The 12,328-nt window shown below is 48.7% G+C and overlaps 2 protein-coding genes across 2 annotated transcripts; both read right to left on the reverse strand.

The window, feature by feature from the left end:
* Window positions 1-103: 103 nt before the first annotated feature.
* CCR75_007408 (uncharacterized protein) lies at window positions 104-9,793 on the reverse strand (the record flags this gene model as incomplete). Its single annotated transcript, XM_067965469.1, has 1 exon — window positions 104-9,793. One exon carries the CDS (start codon window positions 9,791-9,793, stop codon window positions 104-106), a length of 9,690 nt encoding a protein of 3,229 aa, XP_067823607.1.
* Window positions 9,794-9,993: 200 nt separating this feature from the next.
* Window positions 9,994-10,763, reverse strand: CCR75_007407 (uncharacterized protein). Its single transcript, XM_067965468.1, has 2 exons — window positions 10,599-10,763; window positions 9,994-10,513 (listed from the first exon to the last, which is right to left on the reverse strand). The coding sequence occupies exons 1-2, from the start codon at window positions 10,681-10,683 to the stop codon at window positions 10,245-10,247; spliced, it is 354 nt and encodes a 117-aa protein (XP_067823604.1). The 5' UTR covers window positions 10,684-10,763; the 3' UTR covers window positions 9,994-10,244.
* Between the last annotated feature and the right edge of the window lie 1,565 nt (window positions 10,764-12,328).

Here is a 12,328-nt window from a genome sequence, read left to right on the forward strand (position 1 = left end):
CAATATCAACATTAGTGTATCTGTTCTGATCCATTAAATTCCAACTACGTGTTGACGCTGTAACAATTGACGCATATTTCACTCATACTCACCTATCAATTCCCTACCAAAACGGACACCATCCAATGTAGCACTGGCAAAGGTTTTCATGAGACGTGGCTTGCGAAATGAGTCGCTGAACTTGTGCACTCACATCCAGTGGTTCTCCGGCGTCACCTTCAAAGTCGCGGCCTGACAATTTCGCCTGCACACGTCGAATCACGGCCACCGCTTTTTCATTCAGCGCGACGCGAGGAGCAGCAATGCCTTCCGGTCCTAAAGCATTCAGGAGCTCCCGTTCACGGACGCTACGACTGGCATGCAAGTCGTTGCTTGACACCGATGGTGGCACGGCTTCCGAGGATGGCGGAATGCGAGTAGCTGTTACCGAGACAAATGAAGTCGATGCAGCCGGAGCCATTCGAGGTACGGGACCTGAACTGGATGATAATAACGGAGGTTTCGATTGTGGTTGCTTGGCAGGACCTCGAGGCTGCACGTGAAGCTGCGCCTGTGTGACGGAAAAGCTGCGACTTAAGCTCGAATGCCCGACACTGGAGACACTGGCAGCCAAGGACGATATTTCTGCATGAAGGTTCGTCGTCGTGTGATTAATTTTTTCAACGGTATTCGATTCCTCATTTTCATCAATCGTAGCGTCACGAAGACGATAGACTGCGGGTACACGAGGTGGCAGCTTGCGCACTGGAAGTGGAATGGACTTGCTCAGACTCATTGGACGCGAGGAGAGCGACGACGGCAACGGAGGTGCTTCCGTTTCTTGTGAATCCAGGCAAAGGGGACGCGACGTCGCCAACCTGATGCTAAGTTCACGTGGCACGGGAGCATTAGTACCTTGATGTTCTTGCTGTGTTTGCAGCAACGTCTGAGCTTCGAATGTTTCAGAATTGACATCATCACCAGCTCCATCGTCGAGCCTCTTGTCTTGATTTTCAGACATCATACTTGCATTATTAGTGTCTTCCATGCCGCCTCCTTCTTGAGCAGCTTGCATCTTACAAGAAGCAAATGGCGTGGTACCAAATTTAGGTATCGAACCGGGAACCGAGATACTATTGCTACGATGATGCACAAACTGTTCTTCTCTATCTGAAGATTCAGTGCTCTCATGAGCGAAAGCTTGCTCATGAGCTGCATTTTCTAAAGGATGAAATGAAGCGTTCGAAGATTCGTCGTCGCTTTTGCTCTCCATGCTTATGGCACTTGAACCGATTGAAGACGACGTAACGCTGGACGCGACCGAATTGCTCGCATGACTTGGACGCAGCACATTTGTCGACGATAAAAGACGCCAATTAATTAATGGATCGTGTACAAAAGCTTCCAGCATTGCCATGAGACTGTGGCGATTTTCACGCAACACAGCCATCACACTCTCGCACGAAAATCGGAAATTGCCTTCAATGCCGCTCACTTCCATGGCATTTGTAAGCATGCGCGTCAATCGGAAAGGAATTTTTTCAGGGTACTTTTCTCGATCCATGGCAACCTCAAAGCAATCGCCAAAGTCAATGTGAACAATTGTGCCAGTAAAGCGATGCAACATGAGATTGCTCGGGTGACGGTCACCAAGCCCAAGGACATAGCCTACCATCGACATGACGGCAAGCGATCGCGTATAATTTGTCCGTCGGTCAAGCCACACTTCCGAGTTTTCCGACTTGAGCCACAGCACCTTGTACAAGTCCTGACCAGCCGTGTTTTCCAGTGCATATTGAAACACTTCTACTTTTTCGAGCAGCGTGAGAGCGTCGTAGTCGGGCGCCATTTGAAGCATCAATCGATGTTCAATATTAAGCAAGATCTTTCGGGCCTCGCGGTAATCCCGTATGAGCTGGTGAAGCGTGTCACAGTGTGGCACCCAGCCTACGATACCAGCATTGTCAGAAAGCGGAATAACGGGGTATCGATGAATCTTTAGATCTTTCTTTGACGTATGGCGGTCGTTAATCAAGAGCGCGTTTACTAACCCAAAAAGTTGTGTCACGCGCTCATCTTGACGCAAATCTTCGTGACCCTTGAGCAAAAACATGTACTCTAGACCATTAGAGCCCACAATGGTGATGCGGCGAGGGCGTTGTTTACTCGTAATCACTGCCACAGTTGGCAAAAAGCTACCAATCTTAACAATCGCGTGGCCAGCACGGTAAGTACCGGGGACTGCAAGTTGCAAATTTCTCGCCGACAATAAATTTGGAGATACCACTTGCAGCTCAAGGGTTGTAATCTGTGGCAGCTGTTTATTAATTCTGCGAAAGACATGGTAGTAAAGATCCCATGCACGATTTAAGTCGGATTCATTGCGTCGATTGCTCAAGAATCGCTGCAGCCACTCATTCGCTTCACGCAAGTCGCGGCCAAATGCCCCGTGGAAGCTTACTTCACGCAAAGTCTCTGGACCCCGCTCCATCATCGCATGTAGTGGCCGAAGTACTTCCGCCATCCCGTCGACATTGTGTTCCCCAAAATAGAGCCGTGACGCTTCTTCGAGACCTTCGTGCCACATTTCATGCCACAAAATTGCAACCCGAATTAATTCACGACTGACGAGTAAAGCCTCATCCACGAGCTCCACATAGTTTGTACGCATCGTGCTCATAATGGCTTCAGCAGCTTGTTGCCGTTCAGGCACCGACGACTTGAGAGCCACAGACAACGGATAGATCAACGCGTGTGGATGTTGTTGTCCCACGGCCACCAGCAAGCGGTGAAGTTGCTTTTGGATGCGTGGGTATGGTGTGTGAATACGAGCAATCAGCTGCGGAATAACAATGAGCCACGTCTCAATACTTACGGAGCGAAAGCCTTTTTCCAACGCAGTGTGCACATCCGAGCAGTGACCGTGGGCGAACCAAAGCGTGAGCACACGTAAAATATCTTGCTGAACATTGGCGGCCCAACGACTGCGACCCAACGCAACCGAGCGAAAAAAGCCTTCAATGGCGGGAGCAATAAATGGAGCCACCGAAGAAGATGCTGCGACGGCCGAGGTAGTTGCGTGAGCCGAGATATGCTGGCTATGCGTCGAGTGTTCAACGACTTGAAAATTCATTAGGGCCCAGGCATGCCATGCCTTGTAGCTACGCGGCTCAAGCTCGGTACACAACCGTAAGGAAGATAAAACATTTTCCACCGGAACATTTTCAATCTGCTGATCGTGCACCGCAAGCTGCCATTCGGCCATCTTTAAATGACACTTCACAAGCAATTCTTTTTCATCAGTCCGTACGGGTATCGCTTCAAAAGAAGGAGAAGCCATTGTATTGATCCCACCTGAACCCTGGGCTCGGTGCCGTGCCATCGAAGATATACGAGCGACTAAACGATGCAAATCTACTAGCGCGTCTTGCTTTTGTCCAGCAGCCCAAAGATGCTTTAAGTACGCAAAAGCCACCCGGTGACGATCCTTTTCGCCAAATCCAAACAAAGTGCTTTCTCCAGAGTTCGACGGTGTTACACTGAGCATTTCGGAAATGCCGGAACCCTGAGTTCCTACCCCACCATGTACGTGTAGCGCATTCGTAAAAACCTTCAGCGACAGTAGTAAATTTCCGGACTGGCGACAAAGACTGGCAAATTGTAGATGAGTATCAATGTCTTCGTGCGGAGATAAAATCAACGCACGGACTACCATAACTTGTTGCCACACTTCCACCACTCGCTTGCAACCGGTTAGACGGTCGCGCCACATGCGCATCAAGTGTTGTTTATACCGGGCAGCTTCTTCCCCGCTAGACATCTGGGCACACAGTTTCTTGTATGTCACGATCTCCTCCAGCTCACTTAATTGCTGTAAAGTCACCATGCTGCGATATGCGCGGTTGTATGACTCGCCAACAAGTGCACCGAGTTTCGTGTCAAGCGTCTTTCGTGTAGCATCAATAAGTTTTGCGGCTTGATCAAAGCTTCCTTGGTGCACCGCCAGGACTGACTCATACAGCGATAATTCCGTGACGTCTTCATCCGCACCAAATATCCCGTGACCATGAGTGTGTCCGTAGTTGTAGCCATGGTTATTGCCACTCGCAGCTCGAGAAAGAATTGTGGTGTTGACTTTGGTCTTATCAGTTTGTGCTGCACACTCAGTCACATATTGTGCCATACTGTCCCATTGGGAAAGACACCAGCTTGCTCGAGCGCCCAGCATTGCCACTCGCCGGAGTGCGGCAGCTTCCTCCGCACGGTCATCTCCTAATTGATGAGACGACGATAGTGGAGGGTCACTAGACGAAACAGAGGATAAGGACGAATCATGACTGCTGCCACCACGGCTTAGATTACTCGAATTGCCACGGCCTGAATTGATCCCTGTGCTACTGCTAGAAAGATTCCGGGTAGCGGTAGATTGTCGACTGCGTGGTGGCAGCGCACTTGTTTGACTTGCGCTATGCTTGGACGAGCGTAAAGCAGCCCACACCTTGGCAGCAAGCACACTTAATTCTTCCCATTTTCCTAGTGCCTCCAAGCATCGCATTTTTCCAATGCAAAGCTCAATATCAAATCCTTCATTCTCGCCACTTTGTTGCTGAGTAAATTGCAGTCGTCGGTCATATAAAGCAAGAGCAGCGCGCCAGTCCTGCAATTTTTCAAACCACGTTTCCTTCACTTGGATTACACGACTGTGGTGTGCTTGTGCATACTTGAGAATACCCACAGCAGCCTCTGGCTGACCTAGCTGGTTATTGATTGAGATCAGTGCCTCAATGCACGTGCTAGGAGACGTGTGAAACTCGAGTTCCTTGTAATGCAGAGCCTTCGCATACGCGTGACATTTTTGCGCGAGCTCTCCCAGTTCTCGGATGTCAATAGGCAAGGCTTCGACATCATGCTCCATAAATTCTGCAAGGTTCAAGAGCGTCTGTAATATTTCTGCAGGAATCGTATCGCTCTGGAACGCAGTCTCCAATGCTCGAACTAGATAGTCCTGATACTGCTCGTACAACTCGTTCCAGCACGACACAAACGCGGGATTAAATAGTGCACGCGCCAATGGATTATATGCTTGGGCTAGCGCGCAGCAGGAGCGTAGCGCGGCGCTGGGAGATTCACGAAGCAATTCAATTGAAAAGCGTCGCATCCATTCCAGCCAGTCTTCCTTCGTGCTGCGCTGCGAAGCTTCCCATGCCCGCCGCAAGTTCTGTTGGTTGACGTGCAATCGAGCATTGGTTGGCGGCGATGCCGCTAAAGTCATCGACGCTGCAGTCTGCGCCTGTAATTCCGTAGAGAATTTACGCAGCGTGGGCGACATAAACACTGGGTCAAGTAGAAACGTCCGTGGCACACGTGTGCCGCGACGTAGGCTCTCCAGTGCTTGTGCAATCTGCTGCACCATGAGTTGTGGGAATGACGAGGGAATACTGCCTTTAGTGTCTTTGCCTGCCGTTGCGAGACTACCACCGTGCGAAAAAGGAAGTGACGCGATGATCTGGTGCATTACTTGCTCAAAATTCAATATTTCTGCTTGCAGCTGAATTATGAGAGCTCCTAGTGCATACAGCATTACCTCAGAGAAACGAGAAGCTTCTGACTTTGACGTAGCAATCCGAGCTGCTGCCGTATTAGTTGGTCCATTACCTGCTGAACCAGATACGTTGGAATTCACGGTAACATTACTGGAACGACTGAAGAAAAATGCTCCTTTTGTAGATACTTGGGATGCTACCCGCGCAAGAGGAAGCAGTAATCTCGGTCCAGCATACTGCTCGAAGTTCGCCACTACACAAAAACGGGCTAGTGCATAGACAATAGTAATCTTTACTTCCAGTGGAGTGTCTAAGCTTTCCATGAGATGCACAAGCACAGGCACAAGAAGAAAGACGTAATCCTCCACAGCATCGCCAAAAACAATCAACGACTGGACCACTTGCACCTGGATTGCAGCCACCGCAACGGCAGTCGTGCCGTCTGCTCCACCCTTTTGCACAACATCGTACGTGCTGGCCACGTGTTCAATTTTTCCACCTGATGAGCTCTCGCTTCCCTGTCCATGATGATCCTTGCTTCCTCCACCGACATTCACGACGAAGTCTCCAGAACCTTTAGTCAAACCCGTTGAGCCTTTTATACCAGCGTTAGCGCCAGAAAGCTCCTCCGCAGTACCACCACCAACTCCGAATTGCGGCTGAAGGACCTCAAGAAGTTTAGGTAGCAGCTTGGGAAAATACTGCGTTCGGAACTCGTGAGGCGCTGCTTGGGATATTTTCTCAACGAGGCGTACAATCTGTGGCAAGTGCGACCCCCAGAAGATTTGAGCCAGTACCATTATTGGCGGAAAGAAAGGCTTCATGTGTGCATTGACAATCGAAATGAGCGCCGTTAGCTGCAGAAAAAGAGACTCACGCAACTGAGGCTCGCCACGTGAAAGAACTCGCAAAAAAGGAGGCAGAATGTACTTTAGAAATGGTACACATTGCGTGCTGAGGCTTTTGAAGATAAACATGATGGCTTGAATGACGCCGTGGTGGTGAGCATTTAGCGACTGCTCACGTAAAATTCGCAAAAGCGCGTGAATCGCTACAGTTGGAAAATATGCCTCGGATGCTGGAGACAATTCCGTTGGATCAGGTTCCAATTCGCTGTCCATCAAGGAGCTTTCAAAATCAAATGAGTCGTCACTTAGGCTCATGCCATTCAACCCGACCTGCCGCTTTGTCCGTGAAATTGCGAATGGAGATGATGACATTTCGGTAGGAACCTCCATAGCACTTTTTATGGGATGCGACAATTGCGAGCCTGCATCCAAAGTCCCAGCAACAGTACTGGAGTCATTTTTCCTGATTCCAATAGGAGCAGCAGTAAATAGCTGTAACTCGATCTGCTGCTTTTCATCGAGAGCATCGTTTGTTGCCTTGCGGTCAAAGCTTTCGAGATTCATCGTTAATCCTAATGCCTGAAGGTCAATTTTAAGCATTGGGTATCGTGACACCATCGTGGTTGCCGCTGGTTTCGACAAGCCGAGGGGTACGCTGTCAGCGTTCTTACCCAACTTTTCCCTTGTCGTTGACGTCTCTGCTTCATTAGCTTGTCGCAGTGATGCCCTTGAAATGCACAGCTTATACTTGTACGGGTCTAAAGCGCCAAGAATACCGATAGTCCGCATAGCCTCACGACGCAAAGACCACGGACTCCCGACATTGTGGTGCAATAGACTTAAGAAAATCTCGAGCAGTTTGGGTGATGCCAGATACGGACGGACCACGCAGCCTGTACTGCCCGCAAGTTTACCCAACGTCTGCAAAGCCACTTGGCGCTTTTCAATAGATGAGTGATCTTGCAGTGTGTGAATGATAAGGGGGAACAAATAACGCTCGTATGCAGCAATTTGTGTGCGCGATACAAGTGCTAGCTCGCCAAGAGTAACCAACACTGCCATCGTCAATGGGGCATTCCCACGCACGAGAATTGGCAAAAGCACCTCAAGAATGCGTACGACGTAAGGGTCAACCAAGTGCTGTGCTCCACGGACAAGGTGTCCTAAAAGACGGGTACTTTCTTCACGCATCCGCATGTCAGACGTGTGCTGCAATTCCGTGATAAGCTGAATTATTACGCGGCGTAAAGATGGCATAACGAACGCCGGATTGCGAGGAGCTAATCGTTCGAGCAACTGCATCGCACTTTCGCGAATAATGGCACATTCGTCATTCAAAAAAAGAAATACAAGTCGCAAGTGCGTCTCTTGAACCAAGAGCTCGTCAAAGCGAGGATCTAATGATTCTACGACGCTTCTCCGTACACCTACATCCATATCCGAAATACCAACTTGTAGCAATTGAGTAAGGACGAGATCAATTACACGGCCAGTGGGTCCGCGCTTCTTGACATGTCGCCATGGAGACATGACAGCTGAATTGGAAGTGTCAAGGGACGGCAGCAGGAGCTTGCTGCCCGTAATTACTGCCTGTTTTCGAATGCGCGCATCTGGATTCTTCAAATACAGTGCGACACAATCGCGCACGAATGGCATTAGGCAGAAACTACCACTAAAGTCAAAACAGCTCAGCGTACGCAGCGATAAAAGGATCGTATCAATTTCATCTCCGGTATCCCCCTTGATCATTATTGAGACTTTACCGCTCGACGGGTCATCCTCTGCACTCGAAAACCCTCGCTTCATGGACGAAAACAAAGCTTGAACAGCGGTTTGTTTTAAAGGTGGGGTTTCAGTGGTAACATCGTAAGAAGTTGGATCGAGAGTCAAATCGCTACTGTCTCCACTAGATAAAGCACTTCCGCTGCTGCCTCCAGGCGGATGAATCACTCCATACGCACTTCCTCGCGAGAACGGTGTGCCACGCAAAATTCCAGAAATCTCATTCAGCAGTCGTTCTTGGACATACGGAAGTGCGCTGGGCACACTAGCAACGACGCCAGCAAGCGCATCAATTAACTCGTCACTGAGACCACCAATCATCATTGTCTCCAGAACTCCACCTTGGAATAAAAATGGCTCGAATCGTGGACCTAGCGCTCGTGACATGTTTGCAACGCACGTGAGCGTTTGCACACAAAAGAGTTTATTGCGATTATGCTTGCGTTTCGTGCCCGCATGAGGCGCCAGTGATTCTTTCACCAGCGGAAGAATCACTGGCAAGTGCGGGACCAAGGCATCGCCTACGGCCAACGACAGTCGACCTATAGCAAAAAAAGCAACGCCACGCTCAACAGAAGGGGCGGAATACTCTAAAATCCGTCTCGTGAGGTGTGCAACACAGACGTCGAGATAATACTGCACAAAAGCACCGGGACAGAATTCGGCTAATTGCGGCAAAAGCCGCGAAACGGCTCGACTTACAAGTTTATCTTTCGCGTCCTTGTATTTTAGCACGGTATCGCAGACTTCTCGAAAGCGTGGGACCATAAAGCGGCCAGTATTCGCCAGGAGCTCTCCGATGACAAGCAACGAGCCATGAGCGCTTTCCCAAGACGTCAAAGCGTGACCACTGCTTAAAGGCAGCGAATCCGAGCTTATAGCATTAATTCGCAGGGCCAGTCCTTCAAAGACTTGGTCGTAGACCTTGCAATACCACTGAACACGATGTCGGGTCTGTCGCTTGGTAATTAGCTGCAAACACGCAGCCAAGGCACAGGTGGCGGCCTCTCGAATTTCGACCTTGGTATCGCGCACTGCGCCCCAAATACTTTGAAAAAATGTCGTTAGGTTCACATGAAATAACGTCGGGGCCGCTTGAGCCAACTCTCGGAGTACAAAACAAGCGGCTAGTCGTCGTTGACTTACCAGCGCTTCGTTTCGGGCTGCGTGGGTATTTGCTTGAGCCTCTTGTAGCCATTCAAAGGCTCGCTTGGCCTCAAAGTCCACGAAACTTGCCACTAATGTGCCACTGACACTCGAGGATGCCAGCTTCCCCATAGCCGACGATGCGGCTAGGAGCGCTCTCCTGCTCGTTTGTGGCTGCTGCAAAAAGTATCGGAGATAATTTACAAAGCGGATAAATTGGTCCTCATTCGATACGTCGATAAGGTGTTCAATTGCGAGCAGTGCGCCTAATTGAGCGCTCTCGGTGGTTCCTTGGTGGAGGAGAGCGTAGAGTTGTGGCGTGAGCTGGCCTATAGCCTTGGCAAAGCGCTCCGCGGACAGCTGACGACTGAGTGATGCTACAGCCGCGTACAACTCCGAAACCCGTTTTATTCGTGTCGCCGCGTCACTAACGTCGAGACGCTGTACAAGTGAAAACAGCAGCGTTTCAACGTGCTCGCGGTCTTGAATCTGCATTTTGGACCGTGAGGCTTGTCTCAAAGCCGCACTGCGTCGTAAAGATACACAGCTACTTGAAGCTGAGATCAGCAGCTTTTCTTCTCTCTATACAAGATGCAAGCACAAAGCGGAATGCGTGCGGACAGCAAGCGCAAAGTGAGTTGAGTGCGGACTGCGAGCGCGGTACATCAACTGTTTGAAATAAGATATGACGTTGAGGAGGTTTCCTTCGTTACGATCGGTTTTTACGCTACATAATCGATACGTCAAGGAGGATGCTGCATGAAAATGACATGTTGATATAGGATACACCTGTTTCTGCTTTCTTTATAAGAACATTTAGACACGAGACAAGCAATATAGAGGACGTAAGCTGAATAAATTGTGGCGATGAAACTTGCATTTAAGCTACCGGGCCACACGAGAAGAAAGGACTTCGGACACCGTTAAGTAAAGTGAATGATATGTCTTAAGCAGATTTGCTCTTCTTGAGTTTCTCCATAAGCACCTTCTTGACGATCTTTTGCTCTTCAATAAGAAAAGCACGAACAATGCGCTGGCGCACGCAATGCGCACAGCGCGAGCCACCGTAGGCGCGCGACACGGTACGCTGCGTCTTGCTCACATTCTTGTACTCCTTCGACTGTAAATGCTTAATGCCTTTCAGGGACTGCTTACAGTCACCGCATTTTGGGCCAGCCGCCCGCTTCGTCCGGTAGTGAGCGACAAGCTTTCCACCTAACAATTATCGAAGCACAACATCGCGTCAATTTCGTTTTACTTTTTGTTTTTGATGTTGAGCTGCTGCACTTGTGCGACTTACCGGGGGTCTTGACAGCCTTGATGACGTTAGACTTAGTGGCGTACGAGTGCCGGCGGCGGTAGGTGATGCGCACGTTCTTAACCATCGTCGATGCCTTAGGCTTTAGTTCCAATCTCCTGTTTTGATAGAAAGTCGCAAGAGATGCACGCCAGTCGTTAGCAGATGAGTGGACCACACAAAGTACCAGAAATTGAGTGAGCCACATCGCTGTCCAGTTGAGCAAAGCCAAACTTTCGTGTAAGCAATCGCTCTATTTGCAAGTTTCATAAGCTCGCGATAGAAAGCTACTTTGATAGATTTGCAGGCAGTGTATTTGAAGTAGACCTATGCGAACAAACTTTTGCCATCGTATAGCAGTCAAGTCAAGGCACAATGACGGCCATATTCCTTCGCGTATCGGCACCTTTTTAAGTCTACCGGCAAAGTAAATATCGTAAATACAATGTACATACGCATCCACAAATGGCAAAAATTCCTGAAAACGATCGCCAGAACCACGAGTACTAAATAGTTAACGACTTTTTGCAGACTCGGTCGTTTCTAATCCTCAAATAACGCCTTTTTATGCTTTCGACGTTGTTTACAAAAGTATCACTTGATGTTATTTTTTTCTCGTAAACGCTAAAAAATGATGTTCATAAAAAGTGACTTATGACTTACGCAGCAATTTGTAACGGGGTGTACCGTTACATAAGTATTATTTCCTATAAGAAGAATAACATTTATTATTTCCTAAGAGGAAATAAAAGAAGAAGAACAAAATTATTATCCTTATTAATTTTGACTTAAATAGTTCCAATATTTCCAAGTTGGATAAATTGATGCAATAAGACATTAGCTCTATTAATTGCTTTATTTATGTCTAAATCAACCCGCCAATCGCTACTAGACACGATGGTGCGTTGCGTAAGAAAGCGCCATACTTAGTTTGTAGGCGGGCACGTCGTAATGCGGCCACACTCTTTTTAGACACACACCCTAGCCCAGCGAAGAAGCGGTTTAACCTGCTTCTCTTGCGTACGGTGAGGTAGTTGTGGTGGGCGCGTAAGCGACCTCACCCAACACACTAAGTACTTTGGTTAAGTGTGGTCACGGGAGCGGTAATCCGGCTCCTCGTGCGCACTTACCAAGTAGGAAGTAGTTTTCAGACTGATTTATATTAAATCGTATTATATATAGATACCTATTTTTACCGATTAAGATGTTATCTCTCTTGATAACACTTAATATGTATTGCGAGCGTATCTTTCTAGATACCTCGCGTAACGGATGACGCTAGCCGTCATCACGGACGACGCTGGGCGTCATTTCTCCTAATGTGAATGCACCCATGTGCATCACATACACAAGGGTTGGTCACAAATGTGCACCACACCCGAGTGCTGGGTCTAATTACTATTATTTAGTAATTGACCATCCCTTAAGTACACCAAGTGTACTTATCAGGGACTGTGTAACATTTGGGCAACTTTAGCCCGTTACACCATTCCCCCTTTAAGAACGAATTTACATTTTAAATTCGTCAAAGAGGAGAGAGGAACTAGGAGCAGCTTTACGCGCCGCTAGTTCACTCAATCACTCTAGCGCACGAGTTTCCATACACGGCGCCAAATATGCCACCTAAAAAAGGGCCACGTTGGTGGGTCATCTACGAAGACGCCCACTCAACCTCGCACTAAGCGCACGCGCCGCGTTGATTCGCCGGCCGCGTCTAATGCCTTGGTCGGGAC

This window comes from Bremia lactucae, linkage group LG13 (genome assembly GCF_004359215.1).
Source record: "Bremia lactucae strain SF5 linkage group LG13, whole genome shotgun sequence".
In the NCBI taxonomy this organism is placed as follows: Eukaryota; Oomycota; class Peronosporomycetes; order Peronosporales; family Peronosporaceae; genus Bremia; species Bremia lactucae.

Excerpts from the sequence above, each read along its gene's own strand:
- CCR75_007407 (XM_067965468.1), bottom strand. The coding sequence starts at position 10,683 with ATGGTTAAGAACGTGCGCATCACCTACCGCCGCCGGCACTCGTACGCC. Across the intron at positions 10,514-10,598 it reads CAAGGCTGTCAAGACCCCCG|GTGGAAAGCTTGTCGCTCAC; the intron begins GTAAGTCGCACA and ends GATAATTGTTAG.